Genomic DNA, 22,557 nt, shown 5'->3' with positions numbered 1-22,557 from the left:
TGTGCACAGACATGTTGGTTATCATGTGTGGTTGGCTGTTCTCTTACAGAAATGGAATCTAATGTATGAAATATGAAATGTAATACTGCGAATATTGAAACCTTCCTGAAAATATGGTAGACATAGCTATTATGGTATTTCACAGCGATTTTTTGAATATATTTTGAAGTATTTTAGGAGTCCAGAAGCTTGGTTCTGGAGAGCTGCAGTTTTTGGAATTTCTCATTTTGTTGTTAATTGATCAATTAACCCAAATCACCTGGTGTCTTGGGTGTAGCCTGGTTGCTGATTTACTGTGAAAAGGCCACTTCCTGTAGCCTCCATACTTATGAACACGTTAATGAATAGAGATGGAAATGGAATTCTAACAGTAACACAAACAAACAGTTTGATGGCGGTCACGTGATATGTTTCTGCAGGGTAACTCATGGGCAGTCTGGGATGTTATGACAGCAACGAAAACACTTGTTGTTCCGGATCATTCCAGGATAGATTGATGGCTTGTTGTTTTTTGTGTTCCTTTTGTAGTTCCGTCGCTGGTACACATGCAATTCCTCTTTGCGATGAATGCTAACGAGCCTCTCTGTAAAGTCTCTGTGCTGATTAGCATTTAGCAGACAGGATGCTGAAGGGGCGGGCGTTTTGTTTGTGTATGAATGTTGAGGAGAGGAATCCCCAACAGATGCAAACCTGTTTTTCTTTCCTTGTTTTCTTGAAGAGGGCCGGACTGCGAGCTGTGAGAAAAAAAGCATTAGTGCTGGGACCCCTATTCTACTGAAGAGTACCAGTGCAAACAAAAAGCTCTTTTAAGTACAAGGAATATATGTGTCTTTTCTTTGCTACCAGCACTAAGAGTCTTATCATTGTAAAAGATGTTTATTTTGTGGCCTGTCAGGTCCTTGAATTGAATATTAATTCATAGTCGTCATCAGCGTGTATTTTTGCGAATAACAAGGAGAGCTGACCATCACATAACTGGAATAACCCTTAAAGTACTGGCCTGTTTTCCCTTTATATGTCTCTCTGTTTTTTTAGTTGTTCTTTTATGCATCTTAGTTTGTCTTCATCAGTGTTTGATAAAGAGTCAAATGGGGCAGTGAATCATAGCTTTCTTTTAAATGATTATTCATTTTATTACTTAGTTTTTACTGTTTTTTATCATTGTTTAAATAACATATGCATCATTCAGTGTATTATTATTATTATTATTATTATTATTATTAACAGTTGAAAATCCAAGTGTTCTAGTTTGGCAAGTTCATTTTTGTAATTGCTGAACACTTTGAACTTCTGTGTTTGTGAAGGGAAAATAAAATGCCTCACGTTTTATATATGAGTTAATATTCAGGATGGATATTGACTGAATGCGGCAGGCCTGTTTAAGTGGTCCTCTTGTTTGTTTACGGAGCAGAGCACTATGAAACAAAGACCAGCCAGACGCTGTTATTGAGCGTGTTGGAGTGTAGCATAGCACTTTGTGTCCTACTGTAAACAGGGACGAGAGAACAGCTTGTCTGAGCACCCCATCTTTTATGAACCTCCGCGCCCCATTCTTATGCTAAACACCCCGATCATTTGCATTCCTTGCCCAATTATAAAAATCCATCAGGGAATTATGGGAAACGTGTGCCGTGACCTGATTGGTGGAATGCTGTCGTGATCGCGCTGGGGCACGGCAGTCCCCTTGGTTTTTATATATCCGCCAGCTCAAAACTGAGCATCTTCACCCTGCGTATGTGTGCCGATTATCAAAGTGAAAGAGTGGGTTTTGGAAGCAGGGGTGGTTTAGCATGGACTTATGGCGAAAGAGTGAATTTGGAAGCACAATTACATACAACATACTGCAATATATTTAAATGTGGACTGGATACATGCGTTTTTAAAAACACATTGAAGTATTTTGAAAATGCCAGTAATTTCCATAACTGCCTGTATGTTGTGAAGTGATTTGTTTAATTGAATGGAATGAGTGGGACCCCCTGGGTTCTCTAATAGGGCAGGCTTAATTGGGGATGGGGCTTGGACACTGTCCCAGTGCGGGACTCGGGGTTGTAGATCTGCGCCCCTGTAGCTGGCTGGGGCCTGACAGCTGGAATCGGGCCGGCAGAGGGGTCCCCGGGAACGCTCGTGCCCATGGCCCAGTCCCCAAAAACCCCCAAATTTAGAGACATCTTTTTTATTTTGTAATATATTCATTGCATTTTTGTCCACCCCTGCCCATACACTGCATAGCCACATAACAACAACAATAATAATAATGAAAACAACAACAATGATAATATGAACACATTAGCTTCTCCATAACTGTAGCATGGACTTCTCTACCTTTTCTCTGATAGAGCGAGCCACGTGAGTAGGCCTGTCTCACATACTTTCTCGCTGCAGAGGAAAAGTGATAGGACCGGATAGAGTTCATGATACTGCACACGGTGTGGGAAAGAACTGCACATTGAGGGCTGGGTCCAGTATCTGTCCCGGAATGTATTTTAGAAAATGCACGTGTTTCTTCAAAAGCACATTTGAGCAAGTGCATCCTGATGATGCCTCATGTACCTTGTCTGCTTGTGAATAGACAAAAACTATCACTTGCAGTTATTTCCAAGTCAAATTTAATTTTTTTTTTTTTATAAAGATCTATTTTCTAATCTGGCATGCCAATCAGTGCTGGGTGTAGTGGGAGTTCTTCAGACAGGATCTATTGTGCCTTTGAAAATGCGTCTGTTTGTGTGACATTAATACTGTCAGTGAAGTCTAGATGCAGAAGATTTGCCTGCGCACCGTCTCTGTGAAAGGGAGCTCTCCTCCGGCCTCAGCATTGCGATTTGAGTCTGCTTCTCAGAGGAGTGCTTCGCCTGTGATATTTCAGCCTTGCCGCGAGCGCATTTTCGGGAAAGGACGATCTGCGGACGAAGCCGGGTCTTGGAAAAGCCCCCTCTCTGTTCGTAAGAGTGTGGAACCAGGAGCTACAGAGCACATACTGAGGAGAATCTCTCCCAATTTAACAAACCATACATCACCCTGCCGAAAGACATGTTTACTTTAAGTCTGAAGTGGACATCGAAAGGCTGCGAACGTTTAATCAGACCGTGACTAAATAGTGTAAAGCAAATGGGCCAAAATGAATTAGACCTAGAAAATTTAATATAACAAATCAGAGATTTTTTTTCTTTTTACATGCAGAAAATATCATGCACTTTGGAATCATGAATCAAAGATAAGTCAATTCATATCTCTGTTTGGACACCAAACCTTTTGTAGTACTTTCCTGACCATGGATGTTTTTTGAATTGCTGCTAAAGAAGAATAGGCTCCTCATTGTAACCTAGTGAGGATTTAGAGTAACTATTGGGTGAGAAGATTTCTGCTTGCGGATGAAGATTCTCAGGTTGTCATTTTTGTGGTTTTTTTTGCTAGCATTTCCTTTCCTATGATATATCTCTTAACAAAAAGTGCCTGAAGGCTCTACGGTGAACTCTGGGTTCTTCTGGCCTATTGTTTTCACCTTTTTACCCAAAGCCGTCGTGTAATCTGAATGGGGCCAACACCTTACTGGTCTTTCAGTCTCGCCCTGGAGCAGTTCCCACAAACAAGCTTACCCTTAACACGTCGCTCCAATAGAGAAACGCAGCGAGACAAGACAAAAGTTCAAATTGCTCTCTGTAGGGTCAAAATTCGAGGTGATTACTATTTCCTATTCTGTGCACCTGGGAGTGGGGGGGGGTTCCTGCAGAAATGACCCCCCCCCCCTTCTATTTCCCCCCAGTTATTGTGTGGCCTTTTAGTGTTATGTTTCACTGCCATTCTTGCCTTCGCTGTGTGTGGTGGTGTAGTGCAGTGGTTTATGTACTGGGCTTGTAAGTCAGTGGCTGCTGGTTTGATTCCCTGGTGGAGCATTGCTGGTTTAACTTTAAAGAAGGTGCTTGACCTTAAGTGCTTGATTAAATCTTCTGTTTGACTGTTTTTTCTTTTAAAGAAACACATTTAAAGTGTGGAGTATGTTTCTATATTATGTCAATCTTCAATCACCCATTTGTACAGCCAGTTCCACATAGATAATTCTGCACAGACCCTGTTAAATATATGTTTGTGGGTCTGAAGTGCAGTATGCACTTATTATAAGAAGTTTTGAAGAAATTCTTGTGATGGACTTAGTTAAAGGTAATAATTACATTGAGAAATCTAAAATGAGCAGCATTTGGAGAAGAAACACACCTAGTACACTGCAGCACGGATGGTCAATAAGCAAATGAACCAAGTAGCAGAGTCAGGTTTACCAAGCTGTGCATGTGATGTGTGGAAATGTATACCACCCACCCCTACCGCCCCAACCCCCCCCCACCCTCACACGTGAAATTGCTCCCATGAATTCTCCCTATGTCAGAACACCCGGCCGGTTTGCACAGTGATTTGTTTACGGGGGTCGTTGTCTTTGCACTGGGGCTGGGGGGGGGGTGGGGGTGCAGTGTTCCCCAGAGAGCTGTTGTATGGGGCAGGCCAGCGAGTGACAGATCCCCAAACCCCCCTCCCCCCCTCCATTGGGGCGGGGCTGGTCCCAGCTCAGCGATAAATTACCAAAGAGCCGATACAGGAAAAAAAAAATCCGCAGAGAAACAGCTGAGGCGTGCGTCAGACCTGCTATCTGCAATCATGTCTGCCATGATTCGTCCGAGAGAGAGAGAGAGAGAGAGAGAGAGAGAGAGAGAGAGAACACGGGAGGTCCCTTTCTTTCCCAATGAAGCCTGGTCGAAATAAACTGCTATAGACAGACATGACACAGCAGTTCGGTTTGTGTGGAGGATGGGGAATTAGCCTTGACATTTAAATTGGTTTTATTTGGACAGGAGAAGCCTGAGGTAAAGAAAACATGCCATCAGTAACCCTAAATGGAGGGGTGTGTGTGTGTGTGTGTGTGTGTGTGTGAAGGGGCGTGTGTGTGTATGTGTGTGTGTGCATGTATGTGTCTGTGGTGTGTGTGCACATACTTGCAAGTGCATTTGGAAGGATATATTCATGCATACATTTGTGTATTTGTTGTCAAAAAATTTCCAGTCTTAATACTCACTTTTTTTATTATGCTCTTTCACGCTGAGGGACATACTGCCAGAAAGTCGCAGTCTGACGGCTTGTCTCTGAATGACACATTTCTTTCCCCTGATGTATACATGAATGCCTTTAGAAAGCATGTTGTCACCCTGCAGTGGATGAACAGTTTAATTGCTGCATATTACAGACGGCAAAACAGATTTGAAAGCACTGGAACAAAAAAAAGGAAAGAAGGACTGTAATTGTACTTGACAGATGGAAGGAGAAGGTGAAAGCATTGACGAATATGTTGTAAAATTGCTGACTTATTAGCAAGTTCAATTGTCTGTTGCTGTCTAATTGAATACGTATGTTTCCATAAAACATCTGCCCCACCCCCCCACCAGCTTTTTATTCAAGACTCTACACTACAAATTGAACCCTCTTGCCAATTATGGATCTGTGTTGTCAGAACATTTCATCTCTTTTTCACCAAAGGTCTCTTGCCTTTTAAAAAAATAATGACACAGTCTTGTTGCCTGGAAACAAAGGGATCCTTTATCTCCTGACATATGATTGGCAGTTTAATTTTCACAGTGATGTCAGCTCCATCTTTCAGACTTTTCCAGAAGTTTCCGAGTTCTTGCCAGGCAGAACAGCTTTCAGAGCTGTGAGGTTGTCTGGGTCTGATAGAGTAGTTTTATTATTCTGTGGATGTGTGTGATGCTTTTTCTGCTAAAGAAAGTTGCCTGCATGTCTGAATTTTAAAAATGAGGCCCAGTAAAACACTAAAAACACTTGAACTGCAGAGGAAAGTGTATTAAAACCTGATTGTTAACATGAAATTTGTATTTGCACCTTTTACAGACAGTATAAGACCTGAATTGTAACATGCATCCTTAATTTTTAATTAAGTTAAATGCAAGTTTTTACTTGAATTTCTTCACAGACTTTTCAGCTAGTAGATTTCCGTGATTTTCCGCTGAACACACCAGTCTGTGTTTGGATTGATGAGAAGTACCGGTATTTCTTAGCCGAAGATAAGAACAGATGTTGACTGAATCCAGGCCTAAGTCACAGAGCTGACTGTCTCTAGGAATCAGGCAGTCGCTCTCTGTGTTTTAATAGAAACTATTACATCGACCCTTCAGTGCCAGAGCTGTGCTACACGTCCAGCTCCAGATGGAACAGTATCTCTGTGACATCACAATGGATCGGGTTCCCGGGCCTGATCTGTCTCCACGGTTCCGGGAGGCTCACCTTGGTTGGCCCGCAGAGGTTCCCGTCGCATCGCTCTGATAAGTTCAGGCCTCATAAATAATGCAGACCCCCGAGCACATTTAGCTGACATAACCAGCATCTCCGCATCCCACGTCAATATGGACCGTACTGTGCACTTTTAAACCTGAGTCATCTTGATGGCTTTGCTCTGTGCAGTGCAGAGCTAGTGATTCAGTTTTCGCCTTATCTTGTCATGGAAAATGGGAATTAAGTCCACACACCATGATTATCTTCCCTCCAAAAAGATTTTTCACCACACAAAAATAGATTAAAATTTATAATGCCATTATTATGATATAAATATATATTTTTGTGTGGTGAATAGGCTTTTTCTGGGAGCAGTAATGGCGGTGTGCTCGTTTTTCCTATTTTCCCTTGTCTACTGTATTGTTTATTTGTGTTATATGAGTGTGGTGTATTTTATTCCTTTTATCTACCAACTCAGTTTACCAATCACAGTCATGTGCCAGCTTATGAATATCCATGAATCTTTCCATTGTATTATTTATTTTGAAAGTATTTATGTAAATATATATTTGTGGCACATGTCTTGACAACAGCGCAGATTTATTGCTAGCTTTCTGTACCTATTTCCAGCTCTACTGGCAGTTTTATTAGCATGTTAAATGCGCCTTTTTGCGAGTCGCTTTGTCATATTTTATATTATCGCTTTTTTACGTGTTAGATGTTACAATAATCCTTCCTTGCGGATAAGTAATGAGTCTCTCGTACACAGAATCGCCTTTTGTTATGCCAGCACTGTCTTGTCCTTCATGTTTGATGGATCCCTCGGAAACTTAATTGATGAGTTTCTCTCTGTGTGTTGACACTGCTAGTGGAGGGAACTGGAGGATTGTGGGGCTTCACATTATATTATTTGGCAGATGCTATTATCCAAATCGTCGTACAATATTTGCTTACCGAAGGTTAATGGAAGAACTACAAAACATATCCGATAAGGTACAATACTCATTTTGTATAAGTTATTCATAGCCATGAACACTCTAATCTCTGACCTAGCCTATGCTAAGTCAAACTAGGAGGCATGACAAGCTACAACATAAAGAAAATGAGACAAAGTACGATATAAGTGCTGGATGGAGGTACATGTAACATGTAAGTGGCACAGGAGGTTCATGTGTAACATGAAAGTGCTACAGGAGCAAATTAGAGGGATTTATGTGATGAAAATGATCCCAGGTTGGTAGTGCCCTGCAGAGTGGTGCTTGCCATTTGCCCGTGTGTGAGGAGCCGGGCAGAGGCGCCCGCTTGAAGCTGCAGCGCAGTGTAGTGTGAGCGATGTGCCAGCCTGGCAGCCTAATGGAGCTGGCATCGCGGGCATGATCGTTATGGCTGCGTCTGGGGCTCGGCGTCGCGGGCGGGCTTATCTACAGCGCAGCGAGCGGAGAGAGCGGCAGACCAGGCTAGAGGGTCCGGCATTGCTGTCTGTGGTGTGGGGACTGAGTTCGTCTCTCTCGCTCACCGTCACTGTCTCGCTCTCTCTCTCTTTCTCCTTATCCTTTTCTTTCTCTCTTTCCTCTCACTATCTCTGTTACATTCTCTTTCTCTCTCTTTCTCCTCTGTTTCTCTCTTATCTGTTTTCTCATTCTATCCCACTCTCTCCCTCTCTCTCATGTGCTCACTGTTAATGGCTGTCTGAAATGCTTCTTGCTGCCGATTGATCCCTGGGCCACAGATATCCAGATCGATGAAGTAAAAGTCTTTCTCTCTCTACATCTCTTTTCCTCCCCCCCAGCTGTGAGGCGGGCGTGGATGTGCTGTGGGTTCGCGCTGCTGTCCTGACCGAGGAGAGGGACGTGTCTTTGACGAGAGACGCAGAGGGAGACACGGTTCGGCCATGAACAGGAAGAGGAAGTACGAGCTGCTCGGGGGGCCCGCGCTCGTGCTGGTCCTGGGTCACATGATCTCAGCGCTGGAAGTGCCTCTTGACCGTGAGTTACGAAAGACAGGAAGTCGCGTCATCGCAGCGTGCTTGACCTCTGCTGGCACCGAGAGGAAAGCCTTGATGAAGCCATCATCAGGTGTTCACATTGGACAGCAGGGGCAGTTTTAACTATGACCTGGAGTCAATCAACATTTGTTCTAAACTTATATACTGGTATTTTTTCCGCAAATACAGCTTGCCATGTTCACCAAGATTGACTTGGCAAATTACATTTGTGAAAAGGGACACTTTTATTTCTGAGTTAAGTCAACTGACATGGGTTGATTGAGTTTATATCTGAGGTTGCCCCACATCCGGCTTTTTGACTGAGCTGTGCTTCCCAATATACCTCGACATGATTTCCTATTGTATTAGATAACTACACCCCCCTCTACTCTTCTCTGTATAAGCGATTATGTCTTACTGATTTCAGGATAGATGTGGGACCTCCTCATGATTGGGGTTGTGGGTTCAGAAAAAAAATTGTTGCAACCATCTGTGTATGATTCTTTGCCTTGCCCGCACATTGGCATAGTACTGTTGGACATGCCCACATTTTAGGTTACCAAATTTACTGATCTACTGAACCAGCAAGTGCAGGCTGGCAGCGTAGATTTGCATGGAACTCAGGTAGTGCAGGTAGGCTCCACTGAATCCATGCTTTGCCAGCAGAGAAACCTTTCCCAGGCATACAAGTCTTAAACAGACAGTTCACTCTCTGGATTTTGTTGATTGTTTTCGATTGGCCCGGACAGCTATTGTGTGCTATGAAGGGTATTTCAAATAGTCACAGAAGGTTTTCACAATCTTCTGGCTTTATAATGGCTGGAGAATGTGCGGAGGACTGTCTATATAAAAGGGAACTATGAAAAGGGGGCTTACTCTAACCCAGAGATGGGCAACGAGGGCCGTATCTGTTTCTGGTTTTCACGTCAGCTTCTGGCTTTAATGACTTAATTAGCCCTAGCATTTATGTCACCTGATACTTTAGCTACATTTCTTATTAAGCGCATGAATGACAGCCAAAGACTGATCTTGTCTCCCTAATCCCTATATGAAATGTTTTACTGTGATCTAATCTATGAGTGAACCAGTGTTGGTGTTGTTGGTGTAAACAGCCAGCTGGCTAATTTAGCGAGGGTAAGTGGTGGAAACGAAAACACACTGGCCCTCCAGCACCAGAATTGCCAGACCCTGCTATAATCTGAGCACTGAGCATACTCAAATTTGGCCCTTGAGGCCAGTAGTACTTCTAGTTTTCATTCTTCCAATCTAATCAGGACTGATGCAAACCTGGGACAGCAGGTGAGTTAAATCTCTGTCCAATGATTGTCATTAAGCAATGAATTAACTTTCAGGTAGAAAAAGTAGCAGTGCCACTAGTCTCAAGGGTCAGATTTGAGTACCTCTGACTTTGCATTTCAGGTTTTAGTTCAAATGCAAATATTGCGCCCAGAATCCTGACCCCAGTCATTTCATACCTGAATGAGCAGTGTATACATCAAAATCCAAGATAAATCATGGTTTTATTCTAACAGTGAGCATTAAAATGAATTATTTTAACAAGTTTACCGTATCCATGTAACAGCTTGTCTTATCGAGGACAAATTGTGTAGCCTATATTTAACACTGTACATCCACAGATGGAAATATACTAAAGAAATTAAGGTTAAGCAGCTTATTCAAGAGTGTTGTAGCCATGCCAACCACATCCCCTCCCCCCACCCCATTCGAGGGTCCCGTTTCTAGCCCACTTTTTTAGCCACTGCCCGGGAAACACAAACCATTTACGAAGTTTGGGGGGAATTAGATTCCCATTTTGTGAAATAACGTCATGAGAACATCCACAAAAGTAAATGCCTTATAAATTCTGTCCAAGCCACAGAAGAACATTGTGGACATTTTCCCTACAAACCTGTGACCAACATATACCCTGATGGTTTTTTTTTTTTCATGAGCAAAACGCAAGGATGTTATGTTCTCAGCACTAACGTCCGCTTTTCTTTATCATGTCTGTTATGCCTGCACCAATTCTTTGGGGCCAAAAACTAAAGTTCTGGAAGGATGTAAGTTGGTTTACTGTTGCCGTGGAGCCGGTGTGCTTTAAAAGGCCTGCACATGTAATATACTTTCGGTTGTTTTGTTTTTTTTGGTTTGTTTTTGTTTTTCATGTACAGTGTCTGTGGACTTATATTTGCATGTATTTTGGTTAGTACTTTTTTGCATTTCATCCTTTGGCCTTGTTTATTTAGTTGGAGGATTTCCTTATAAAAACACTGCTGCTTTTCACATGGAGAGTGTCACTGCCGTTCTGTAAACAGTGATGTGTTGTCTTGGAGGGGCGATCAATGAACAAAACGTTTCAGATTCCACTGCATGCTCTCCATCTTCTCCTGTTGGCTAGGTCTGGTTCCCTATCACACGTTGCATGTACTGGTTGCTGAACATGCAGTTAAACCATTTCCAAGACCGTGCCACTGCATGATATTTTATTTTGCTTTACAGTAGATAATATCACTCTCGTTTAATTGTATTGTTATGTATGTATATTAGAATGCGTGTTGCTTGTGTTTAAAAGTTTGCTTTTGTTAGCTGTGGAGTTAACCCAGATCTATAGTGTCGCTGCATGACGTTGTGTTGTGCTTGAGAATGGATAGTAGCAAATGCATTGTCATTCATCTATATTATTTGGTATGTACTGCGCTGTCTGTTGTAAAATTGCATCCAAATCTGACATCGCCCCCCCACCTCCTTTAGTTCCCCAGCCACCGACTATAACTCACCAGTCGCCGAAAGACTACATCATCGACCCGCGAGAAAACATCGTCATCCACTGCGAGGCCAAAGGGAAGCCCCATCCCAGGTAGGAGCGCGTATGAGAAACGTCATTCTGGTGAGCCGGGGTCCCCAAAACTGATATTATAAAAATTCAGCCTGCCGTATGTTAGAATATCAAAGGTATCTATTGTTTTACAGTTACATTATGTAGCTGTACATGTAGCCCGCTAGTGTTAGCTAGCAATCCAGTGCTACACCCGGCGCTACGGTTTGTTTTAACAACTCTGTGGTAAAAGCATGTGAACAGCCATCTGAAGGAAATCGGTGTGGTGAACCACTTTACCAATGGGGAAACGGAAGCATTTAGACAAATCTGTGGTACAGCAGACTTCTACTGGTGAATACCTGAGTTCTGGCTGATGAGTGTGGTACAAATTACACCCTTCTAGCTCCACCCCCACTCTCGGCTCCTTGTCCAATCAGGTGCGGATATGGTCCCACCAATTACATACTGGAATCAGGGCGTGGAGTGGATTAGGGTGCGGCATGTGACAAATGGTGGATTCAGCCCCTTCCTATATCACCCCATGAATACTGATCTTGTGTTTGGTTGCCTGAGGCAGTCTGTACATTAAACCATAATGTCACAAAGGCATTCATAAAGGCTCTAACACTATTGTATGGGTGAAACACAGTGCTCATTTCTAAAGCATTGATAGGACACCATATGAGTGTGTCACAATCGCATAGAGATATTTATATAAAACAATAAAAAAGGCAGAACCTGCATATCTGCAGTCATAAAATTGTTGCGGATCCTTTAAAGTGGCGTTTAAAGTAGTTATGTGGTGTTCATACAGGCATTATGTAATGTGTCTTTATGGAACCATATATAACAAACATAAGACTTCTGTTCTGGCGCTACCTCTAAACTTTATTTATGATGATGCGTATGTGAAGTAATGTGTTTGATTTGTGCTGCAACAAGAGAAACGAAAGAGTTTTGGTACTAAGTGATGATGGATGCTGAATGTGTCTGTTATTGCATATACTGTGGGGAGATTTCCTGCCTGTGTACTGAAATGGCAAATCCCAAGCACAGCTGGGATTGGTTTTGTTTGTTTTTTCCATGCATAGTGTCTTTGTAGGCTGCGCTGATATTATATTTGCATGCCTTTTGCTTGTTGCTTATTTGCTTGTCACATCGGTGTGCTTAGTTAGCTTTGGGACACTGACACTTTTCCTCTTCCATGTAGATACTGCATTCCGTAATCAGATATAGTATATGTAGAAGCGTGAGATGATGTTTGACAGCGTTAGATTCCATTGCCTTGTTTTTGCGTGCGCAGCTTTTCGTGGACCAGAAACGGGACGCACTTCAACATCGACAAGGACCCGCGGGTCACCATGAAGTCAGACTCGGGGACCCTGGTGATCGACATCAGCCGGGAGAGGGCGGAGGTGTACGAGGGGGTGTACCAGTGCATCGCCCGGAACGAGCACGGGACCGCCGTCTCCAACAACATCGTCATCCGCCAGTCCCGTAAGAGCACCCCCTGCTGCCCAACGCAGTTACTGCGCCAGTTCCTGCTCTACCCACACCCAGTTTCATTTCCCTATTTACTGTGCATATCGGACCTATGTTTATGCGTGTACACATATAGTATATATGTTTTTAATATATGTAAAGCACTTTTAGTTGCAAACTTGTAAATATGTTATTTTTTTTTAAATGAAGTAAAATTAGGTACAAAAAATGTAAAGAAATGAAATGAAATCGGTCTTCTATAAAGTCTCGTGTACTTCATCGTAGACGCAGATCGTTGGCAATCTCACAATGGGCGAGATCCAACTATTTCAGTTTACACTTTCAAGTTAATTGTTTGTCAGAGACCAGGAAAAACATAATATTTATCGAATCCAACCCATTTATAAATCAATGCGCGCTTGTATTTTTCTGTCTCTCTTGCTTCCTGAGCAAAAGCTTGCAAAGAGAGTGCAGTTGAGTGACAGAGATGTAGAAAGGAAAAAGGCTTTCACTTTACCACAGACTTCTACTGTCCCTCCTCACAGGGTCCCCCTTGTGGTCAAAAGAGAGAAATGACCCATTCGTCGTGCAGGAGGGCGTGTCCCTGATTCTGCCATGTCGGCCCCCGGCCGGCCTTCCTCCGCCAATCGTATTCTGGATGGACAACAGTGAGTTTCCTCAGGAAATGCACCTCTGAAGAAGGCTCAGATATGGGCCATCACTGTGAATTGTGGGATACCTGCAGCATCATGTAGTTTCTGTATGTTGAAAGACATGTTAAATAAATTGCTTCATTCCACCAAACGCACTCAGAATCATACAGTTGTGCTGCAGTATGTCAAGTTGTTTTAAGCCATCAGCTGTGTCTTTTTAAAATGTGCATTTCACGGGAAATTGAATTTTATTCTTATTATTGATGAATATGTGTTTTTTAAATTGTCAATGAAATCTTTTCTTTTTCCATGCAAGCTAATGCATACCTTTGTTGTGAGATGAACAAGTCATTTTATTCCTGTGATGAGCATCTGCTTTCAAAGTTGAATTTCTGAGAAAGTATTTCATGCAGGTCCATTCCGAGTTAATGTGCTGTAAGCTTTCAAGTGTAGATTTAAACGACCATCTTTGTCCTTGTCTTTGGAAATACTCTACTAGTGATATTACATTTATTGGGCAGAAGCCAAATACAATACTCATTTTGTACAATTATTCATAGCCATGAATACATGAAGTCCAGTTCACACAGTGAATATTACTCTGACAATATGATATGATGCAGTTGCGTTAATTGAACCCTGGTCATGGCGTCTGGACTCTCAAAAGGGATTCTTCTGCCTGTTTGTCTTAAGATTTCCAGAGGCTTCCCCAAAGCGAGCGCGTGTCCCAGGCCTTGAACGGAGACCTGTACTTCTCCAACGTGCTGACGGAGGACACCCGCAACGACTACATCTGCTACGCCAGGTTCCCGCACACGCAGACCATACAGCAGAAGCAGCCCATCACCGTGAAGGTCCTCAACGGTGAGTCGGCCTCGCCGTCGCTACGCGCGTCGCTACGGTACGATACGCGGCCCTGCGTCCGCCGTGCCGAACGAGCGGAAAATTCACTTACGATCTTGACGCGGCGGCGGTCGAGAAAGGAAGCATTGTTAAAAGGTTTTCTAAAAGGCGGCTGGTAATTCGCTGACTAAACCGTGCGACAGCGAAATTATTCTTTGGTTTTTTATTGTTTTCTGTGAGCGTGAGCACTGTAATTGCGTCACGTCCCGTTTTCAGGAACAAGGGGTCGACTCAGGCCGTTTTGCGTACAGTAACAGCTGGTTACCCCGTGATTTGACGTTGTGCCAAACCTCTTCTGTCATTTTATTTTAGGAACGCATTTTCTTTGTGTAATTTTCTTTAGATTTATATGTTTTTTTTTTGCGTTAATTATTCATGAATCTGTTGTTTTCAGCCATCGCATGTCTGTGAGCAGATTTGTTGGACTCTGTTGGTAGCATGTTTATGATTTCTTTTGTGTTACAGTGGATGCAATCAATGAGACAATGGCAGCTTTATTGAATGACACTGATTTTTTTGGTGGTGAGTGCTGGTGCCAACTAGTGAATGCTGCCCAACATAACAACGCAGAACCCCACCACTAACATTTACCCCCCAGAACCACTAACGCTACCTCATCCCTGAATCGAATTAATCGCATTTCCTCCTGGGCTACAAACCTACTCCTTCTTTCACTAGTCACACTTGTCTGTGAAGAACCGCATTAACATTCCAAGACAGTTTTCCTTTCCTTGTTTTTTGATATAAAATATTAATTTATGAATGAAAAAAGGACATTCACATGGGAAATGGAGGTATTTATTCTGTGCAGCTTTTCAACTTGTATTTGAATTCAGTGAAAGCTCAATAAAATAAAATGAACAAATAGTGGAACACAGTACACCTACAATGTATGGCTAGTTGTAAATTTGTGGTTTTTATATTTTTTATATCAATGGTACTCACTTCCATAAATAGAATATTTTGATCAAAACTGCATGGAAAAACAAGCAAGCCCAGCTTGCAAAATCTCTGTGAATGCCTGTTTTCATTACCACAAAGAAAAAAAAATCATTTTTTGCTTTTGCAATCTATTCTTTCAGAGACCTATTCTTTTCCGTAGCCTTTGCTTATATAGAGAGCATTTTTGTTCCTCTAAAGGAATGAATATGCCTCTCTCTTTAGCCATTACACAAATGGTTATTTTGATGATTCTTTGATGAGGTCCTCCCCCAAACAGTCCCAGTGCATTGTGGGTAATTCCCTCAGATCCTTCCATGAGCTTTGAAGCCAGAAGAGCTGCAAAGGAACATAGAAGGATGAAGTCACCACAGTCTTTTCACCTCTCCATCCACTCATCCTTTTGTTAATCCCAACCCTCCATTCACACATTCATTTCATTTCTGTGTATTGCTCATTGTTTTAAGGATTCCACTCAGGTTATTATTATTATTTTTTATTTGTTTATTATGTTTGTGTGGCATACGGATGTAAGAGAGAGCAGAAAATACATTGTTTTAAAGTGTGTCTTTGGCTGGTTCCAGTGGGTGAAAGCTCTGTACATGGTGAAAGTTGATGGAAATGTGTTGCTATGGACCAAAGTCACACAAGTGGACACACATATATATATAGTATTAGCTTCTGTTTGCTTTGGTCTGTTTGTGTACTAAACCTAAAAGAATGCACCACTGAAATTTTTCTGGTCATGACTAGTAACAGTAAGTTTACTGAAATAAGTCAATGCAAGAACATGTTTCCTCTTAATTGGTGAGTATAAGTCATTACTGAAAAAACTATGAATGGATGAAAAAGGGTATACTGTTTACTAAATGACTGGTGCATTCTGGGTAGTTTTACTGTAATTACCATTCTGTATATGTATGTATAGGGTATATGAACAGTGATGAATCAGGGATGGTGAATTTGTGGTTGCTGGTCAGGGCTGGTTTCTCTATGGTTCTTTGGTGCTGGATCCAAGAGAGGCCCAAATGAGACCCGCTTGGGTTCTGACACTGTCTCCTGACTCTTATTTACCTCAGACAGCCCAGTGGGGGAGCGGCGGCCATCTTTTATGCTCCCACCGGGGTCCAGGAGCACCAAGATGGTCCTGAGGGGCGAGGACCTGGAGCTGGAATGCATCGCCGAGGGCCTGTGAGTTACCGCGGCAACAGGCGGGCGTTGTGAGCACGTGTTGTCTGTGGCGGCCAGGGTTTGCGCCAGCGTTTGCCCTTAACTGTCCCCCGCAGATGAAGTTACACGAGCATTCGATTTCCGCAACCGCAGTTTTGCAAGGTCAGCAGCTGCTGCCAAAAGCAACCAGGAAAACTGTTTGTGAAGGGGAAAAAAAAGAATGCTTGCATTTATTTTTATTTCAATGAACAAAATGCTTACATTGATTCCATTTATTTGTGAGTTATTTAAGGGCAAATGTTGAGGTTAGATAATCCTGGCTGCATCTCTCTATCTGCAATGCCGATGAGGCACCTCATTGCATCTATGGGCCCTATCTCTTTTCCAAAAAAAAGGCCGACCCCAGAGATCTCCTGGAGCAGGGAGAACGCAGAGCTGCCTAGCGACAGGACCTCCGATCACAGCTTCCAGAAGACTCTGAAGATTGCCGAGGTGACGGAGGCGGACGCGGGGGACTACCGCTGCACGGCCAGCAATGTCCTGGACACTGTTCACCACATCATCACCGTCATCGTGAAAGGTCTGTAAGGAGCCATCTTGTTTTACATTTTGCATGTAATTACGTTTCATTTAAATAGTATAATCAGCATGGGAGGTAGCAGTCATGTGACTCACGATGAACCCCATAATGGGTGGAGCTAGAATTACTTGTCAATCATACTCTTTCTTCAGCCAATCAGAAGATTGTCCTCTCCACAGAATAGACAGGCAACATGCACATTGTGAAAATTGCTCCCCTTGTCAAACGCACACAAACATTTCTGTCTGTTTGCTTTTGTTTGCCAACAACGCAAATCAATATGCGCTCATATTAAAAGTATTTTTGCACCATTGTATGTCTGAAGACACCAGAGAGAAGTTGTACGCATTTGATAAGGGGCTTCTTGTGATTTGCTCAGTAACTGTGGTTATTCAAAGTTTGTTTGTGAGTAAGAAGTACGTGTGTGTGTTGTTTGGTAACGGTTTGGCTTTACCGTGTAAAACAGCTGCCCCGTACTGGAGAAAAGCCCCCAAAAACCTGATTCTGGCACCCCGTGAGACGGGCGTTCTCACCTGCCAGGCCAAGGGGAACCCCAAGCCCACAGTCACCTGGTCCATGAACGGCGTGCCCATTGAGAGTAAGTACCACCGCGCCCATCGCCCCGTGACCGAACCAGGGGCGTCCAGTCTTATGCCAGCTCAGGGCCCATGTGGGCACATGCTTCTGATCTAGCTCAGCACTGAAGTGTCTGACTGAAGTCCATACGGTCTTGATTGAAGCCCATCATTCGATTAATTTAATTTTAGTGTCAGGCTAGAACAAATGATGAATTGAGTTTTTTATTATCAAAAACTCAATTCATCAATTGAAAAATCTCTGGAAAATGTGGGGTGTTTTTCTAATCATAAATTGAATATTAGTTCAGTTCTTCAATTGAAATTGAATTGACAGCTGTGGTTCAACAAATCATCATCAGCTAATCATGGCCTTCAGTCAAGACCTTGGTTACTTGAATCAGGAGCTCTAGCGCTTGAACAAAAGCCTGTGCCCACAGAGGGCCCTCTTGAATAAGATTGTACCCCCCTGTTTTAATATATGTCAGAGTATAATCTGTATAATGTAAAACTGTATGAGAAGATTTAAAAAAATGAATATATATAGACTGTGATCCTTCGATAGATACACCCAAAGACCCCAGCAGGACGATTGATGATGACACCATCACCTTCTCCGACGCCCAGACCGGATCCAGTGCAGTGTACCAGTGCAACGTCTCCAATGAATATGGATATTTGCTGGCCAACGCATTTGTCAATGTCCTCAGTGAGTGTTACTTAACCTTCACCTTCCTGGACTGGTGTCATCCACAAAAGCATGCAGAACCTGTTTAGTGTAACATACTGATCTGAGTTAAATAATTATTTCAAATAATTATTTGTAAACCTTTTAGGTAGTATTCGAAGGTTCATTGTTTCAGTAAAGGCTTCCTTGCGCCTTGTTGAGCCCCGAAACTGTCTGTGTTTCTCTAGACGAACCTCCGAGGATCCTGACATCACTCAACCAAGTGTACCAGGTGATCCGTGACACCCCGGCCCTGCTGGATTGTGCTTCTTTTGGGTCTCCCATACCGAACATCACATGGTGAGACCACGAGCGAGCGGGTGTATGGGTTTGTTTGGCCCTGGAGGTGTGAACAGGCTGTACCTGTCTGTATGAAACAGTCACAGCGACCTGCGAAATAATCAATCGGACGTTGAGTACTCCTTTTACAGTCCTCGGTGCCTGGTTCTACAGTATCTCCAGTGTCTGAATAGCTGCTACTCCTTTAATAAAGGAGAGATTGCGTAATCATAATTTGGCATCATTTTAACATCTCTGACGTGATCGTTCACAGAAAGCTAATCATGTCTAAAATTACACCTGTAAAACAGCTGCACATCCGTGTCAGTACTGTTCAGCAACAACGGGTTTCGATTGAATAGCGTCAGTTTTGTTCAATAAGGACAGATTTTGATTGAATTCAGCCCATTGTCTCAGCGCCACTGACTCCTGCATGTGTTTCTGTCCGTAAGGTTTAAGGAGGGCGAGAATAGGGTCCTCTCCAAGGACCCGTACGGCCTGCACGAGAACGGAACGTTAGAGATCCACGAGGCTCAGCCCCTCAACAGTGGCCGGTACACCTGCGTGGCCACAAATGACCTGGGCAAGAAGGAGAACCACGTCTACCTGGAGGTCAAAGGTGAGGGCGGTCCCAGTCACACCTGAGTTAAGCTCACCATGTCCCCTAATGATTCCTGTGGACCAGGGAGGGGTCTTGTTGTTATAATTATTGATGTAATCAGCATTGTCATCAAGGCCAGTCATGCAAAGTGACCCTTGACCTTTAACCGCCGCTAATCACTGTTCAGAGCCCACCCGTATCGTGAAGCAAGACGAGCACAAGGAGGTGGAGAGAAGCAAAAACGCGGTCTTCGAGTGCAGGGTGACCCACGACCCCTCCCTGATCCCCACCGTCACCTGGCTGAAGGACAGCGGAGAGCTGCCCGACGACGAGAGGTCAGGTGTTGCTACGCTACCTTACCGTCGCTAAGCAGACGCTCTTATCCAGAGCGACGTACAATAGGGGAGAACATCCATGCTCCTCCCAGGAATACAAAAATGCAGTGTCACCAAGAGGCCCATTAATAACCATTAAGTGTCATATAAACCTAACAAACAACACGTTTTTATTGTAACAAAAGGAGATATGACTTGACAGATAGCCTTCATATAGCTGTATCTTTCAGATAATCCAAAACGAAATCCAATCCAGAGAAAGAGAGAGAAAGAGAACGAATATTTAAAGGGGTCGGGAGGCCACTCCTCCCCCCGTCTGGGTCGTTTCCTGTGAGAGTGAGAGTGTGTTTATATCCTGGCTGTCTTTGAAGTGGCAGTCAGGTGATTATTTACATTGGTGGCTTGCCAAATGGGGCACGGATGTGCGCTAATTTGAATGTAGGTTGAAAACTGCTACGTACCCATCTTGTTATGGGCTGTCCTCGATTCTTGTGTCTTAGTAGTTCGGTTTTATCTGTCATAAGTACTGTGTTTACTTAACCTGTACTCATATGAAAGCTGGGTGTATTCTATTAGTTAGTTTAGACATATTTCTTGTCTACAAGTGAGAGTTGTACTCTTTTAGCAACCCCAACAATCTTAAATATTATTTTTTTGGTAATATCTTGAATTTTTATGGGTAAAATACCAAGCCGTAGGGTTGTTTCCTGCTTTAAAGTGGCCCTCTCTTCAGCACCGTTTGGAGCCCACTGGACTGAGGGGAACATGGCTGTTTTCTTTGGGCAGGTTTGTGGTGGACTCCGACAGCCTGACCATCACCGGGGTGACTGAGGAGGACGAGGGCGCGTACACCTGCATCATGAACACTACGCTGGACCAGGACTCCGCCACCGCCATCCTCACCGTCGTCGGTAACATTCGCCCGTCCTATTATCTTTTTACCCAACTATCCAAATCCCTCAGAGATCGACCAACACGGGACTCAGTTGTATTTAAATGCAGGCGCTACGTACTGCCAAACCATATTTAAACACTCAAGAAAAAGTAGTTTCAGTGGCGCATGACAACATGAGCTTTTCTACTTCAGTAGCATCTCGTCATATTTTATAGCCTCATTGTATTTAAATATCATATTTATTTGGCTAAAAATGTCACTATTTGTATTCCAATTTGGCCTGTTATGCTCAGATTATCACAGTGAGAAATTATAGACCAGCTACAGATCATATGCTCATTAGACCTGGCAGAAAAAGGTTTATTTTTTACTGAATGTCCCTTGCATAGGTTTCAGCATAGTAATATCTATGGTTCTCGAGATTAATATCTATGATTCCAGAGACTCATGTCACCTACTGTACAGGGGACTAAAATGAATGCAGGGTCTTAGGAGGATAAATTTAAATAAACATGATTAGAAGATAGGCCTGTTTCATGGCCTAACTTTTACATAAGCAGCACATATATATTATTTAAGCAGTTGACTTGAGAGTCATTGGGGAAAAGGTGCTCTTTCACTTCTAATTTTAGAAGGGCTGTACTCTTACTCTATACTAACTGCTAACTCCTACTTTACTCCTGCCCTCGTCCTGTCAGAGGCTACCCCACCTCCACCTATCGTCTACGGTAAAGCACGAGCACATGGCCAGCCAGCCTTCCCAGCATCCATCTCTCTTGTCTCCTCCTCTCCGCCCGAGCTTGTGTTTGGAACTTCGTCCTCTGTCCGTGTTCAAGCATGCCGTGGCCTGATCATCTGTGCTCCATTCGCTAGTGTGTGTGTGTGTGTGTGAGTGAGTGTCTGTGTGTGTGTTTGTGTGTGTGAGCGAGTGAGTGTGTGCGTGCGTGTGCGTGTGTGTGTGTGTGTGTGTGTGTGTGCGTGCGTGTGTGTGTGTGTCATGCTTAAGTGCTGGTACTGTAAACATTTCTGAGAGACATCTCACGCATCGCCTCCGCTTGGACTCTCCCACGCTTATTCGGTCCATTTTTAGAATTTTTTTTAAATCCAGAGATTTTGCCTCTCTTTTCTCTGTGTTTGCCTGTAGATGGTATGGGTCGTTCCACATTGATTTTGTGTCATGCGCTTCTTTTTGTGTCCTGGTTTTCAGATTACGGTTTTTATTTTTCAGATCACGTCTTGTTTTGTGGAATGTGAGATTAGTGCGAAGACTGTTTGCTGATGCATCATGGACTGTGTTATTATCATTGCATATTTGCTCATTTCTGCATAACATTCTCTTGAAAGGTTCGGATTATTTCTGTAAGGATAGTCAACACAAAACTGTCGTTAGATAATATAATTCAGCCAGTATCAAGCCACAAAATGGTATCTGCAGTTGACATGAGAGTCATTTTAGCATAGGTGCATTGCGAATGCAAGAAAAAGAAAGAGTAAACTAAAGATTTCTAAAGATGGGTATATTAAAGATTAGAGGAGGACTTCTTTGACTGGAATGGGTTTTAATTAGTCTGGCTTTCCAACAGAGGAATATCATGGTTTAACCATTGCTTGAAATTTCATTCAGTTCTGTCCCAGGCCATGCATGCTACTCGTTTCTCATAACATAGACAACCTAAACATTTCAATCATGAAGCATGTGATCATCATCCTAATGTGTTTGGTTATGTCTTAGAATGTAAAGTCAGATCATTATCAATTCAGTTTTTTATTAGCAATTGAAACCCATGTATATCATTCCCCCAAATAGCAAATGATGGTAGATTATTTTTCATGAAGGAATGGGCTGAGAAGCATTGTAGAATCTGCTTGAACGTTTTTCTCCTCATGGAGATAACTTAGGAAATAATTAAAATTCTCCTTATGGAGATCATTAAGTGAGGAGCCCTGATCAGCCTGTCAGTGTGTGTATTGTTATTGTTCTTCTAAGGTTCCTGCATAGCACCGACTCACAGTGAGTTTGCATGGGAATGCTGCTAGCCGTGCCGTGGGAACGCACACCGCTGTTCTCCTGGTCCTCTCCGCGGCGCTGAAACATCTTTCTGTTCCAGAACGACCGGACCCGCCCACCGACCTGGAGCTGACGGACCTGCAGAGCCGAAGCGTCCAGCTCACCTGGACACCTGGAGACGAACACAACAGCGAAATCCAGAGTAGGTGTCCTAACGCATCTGCGATCTGTATGCGTCCCAATGGTGCCCCAGTCAGTGGAGTGTATGTGTGCTTATCACAGTCCATTAACAGTGTGCTAACAGTGATGTCTTACGTAGAGGAATTTACTGTATGTGT

General features: G+C 43.1%; 1 protein-coding gene across 12 annotated transcripts in view; it reads left to right on the top strand.

Moving 5' to 3' along the window:
- LOC135259885 (neuronal cell adhesion molecule-like) overlaps nucleotides 1-22,557 on the top strand; it is a 73,632-nt gene that overhangs the window by 39,118 nt on the left and 11,957 nt on the right. For 6 of the 12 annotated variants that reach the window (XM_064344782.1, XM_064344789.1, XM_064344786.1 and 3 more), the window contains exons 3-18: nucleotides 8,060-8,255; nucleotides 11,006-11,111; nucleotides 12,376-12,569; nucleotides 13,100-13,222; nucleotides 13,901-14,071; nucleotides 14,576-14,632; nucleotides 16,129-16,240; nucleotides 16,615-16,799; nucleotides 17,266-17,397; nucleotides 17,940-18,083; nucleotides 18,290-18,401; nucleotides 18,833-18,999; nucleotides 19,169-19,316; nucleotides 20,103-20,227; nucleotides 20,910-20,939; nucleotides 22,320-22,421. In XM_064344782.1, the coding sequence (XP_064200852.1) occupies nucleotides 8,162-8,255; nucleotides 11,006-11,111; nucleotides 12,376-12,569; nucleotides 13,100-13,222; nucleotides 13,901-14,071; nucleotides 14,576-14,632; nucleotides 16,129-16,240; nucleotides 16,615-16,799; nucleotides 17,266-17,397; nucleotides 17,940-18,083; nucleotides 18,290-18,401; nucleotides 18,833-18,999; nucleotides 19,169-19,316; nucleotides 20,103-20,227; nucleotides 20,910-20,939; nucleotides 22,320-22,421 (2,002 nt within the window). In that variant the 5' untranslated portion in view covers nucleotides 8,060-8,161. Of the gene's footprint in view, nucleotides 1-8,059; nucleotides 8,256-8,281; nucleotides 10,315-11,005; nucleotides 11,112-12,375; nucleotides 12,570-13,099; nucleotides 13,223-13,900; nucleotides 14,072-14,575; nucleotides 14,633-16,128; nucleotides 16,241-16,614; nucleotides 16,800-17,265; nucleotides 17,398-17,939; nucleotides 18,084-18,289; nucleotides 18,402-18,832; nucleotides 19,000-19,168; nucleotides 19,317-20,102; nucleotides 20,228-20,909; nucleotides 20,940-22,319; nucleotides 22,422-22,557 lie in introns of those variants that run through there. The other 6 variants (XM_064344788.1, XM_064344784.1, XM_064344792.1 and 3 more) reach the window with 4 other exon arrangements.

This window comes from Anguilla rostrata, chromosome 7, assembly GCF_018555375.3.
Source record: "Anguilla rostrata isolate EN2019 chromosome 7, ASM1855537v3, whole genome shotgun sequence".
NCBI lineage: Eukaryota > Metazoa > Chordata > Actinopteri > Anguilliformes > Anguillidae > Anguilla > Anguilla rostrata.
The sequence above is the reverse complement of the archived record's forward strand: the minus strand, read 5'-3'. Positions and strand labels throughout refer to the sequence as shown.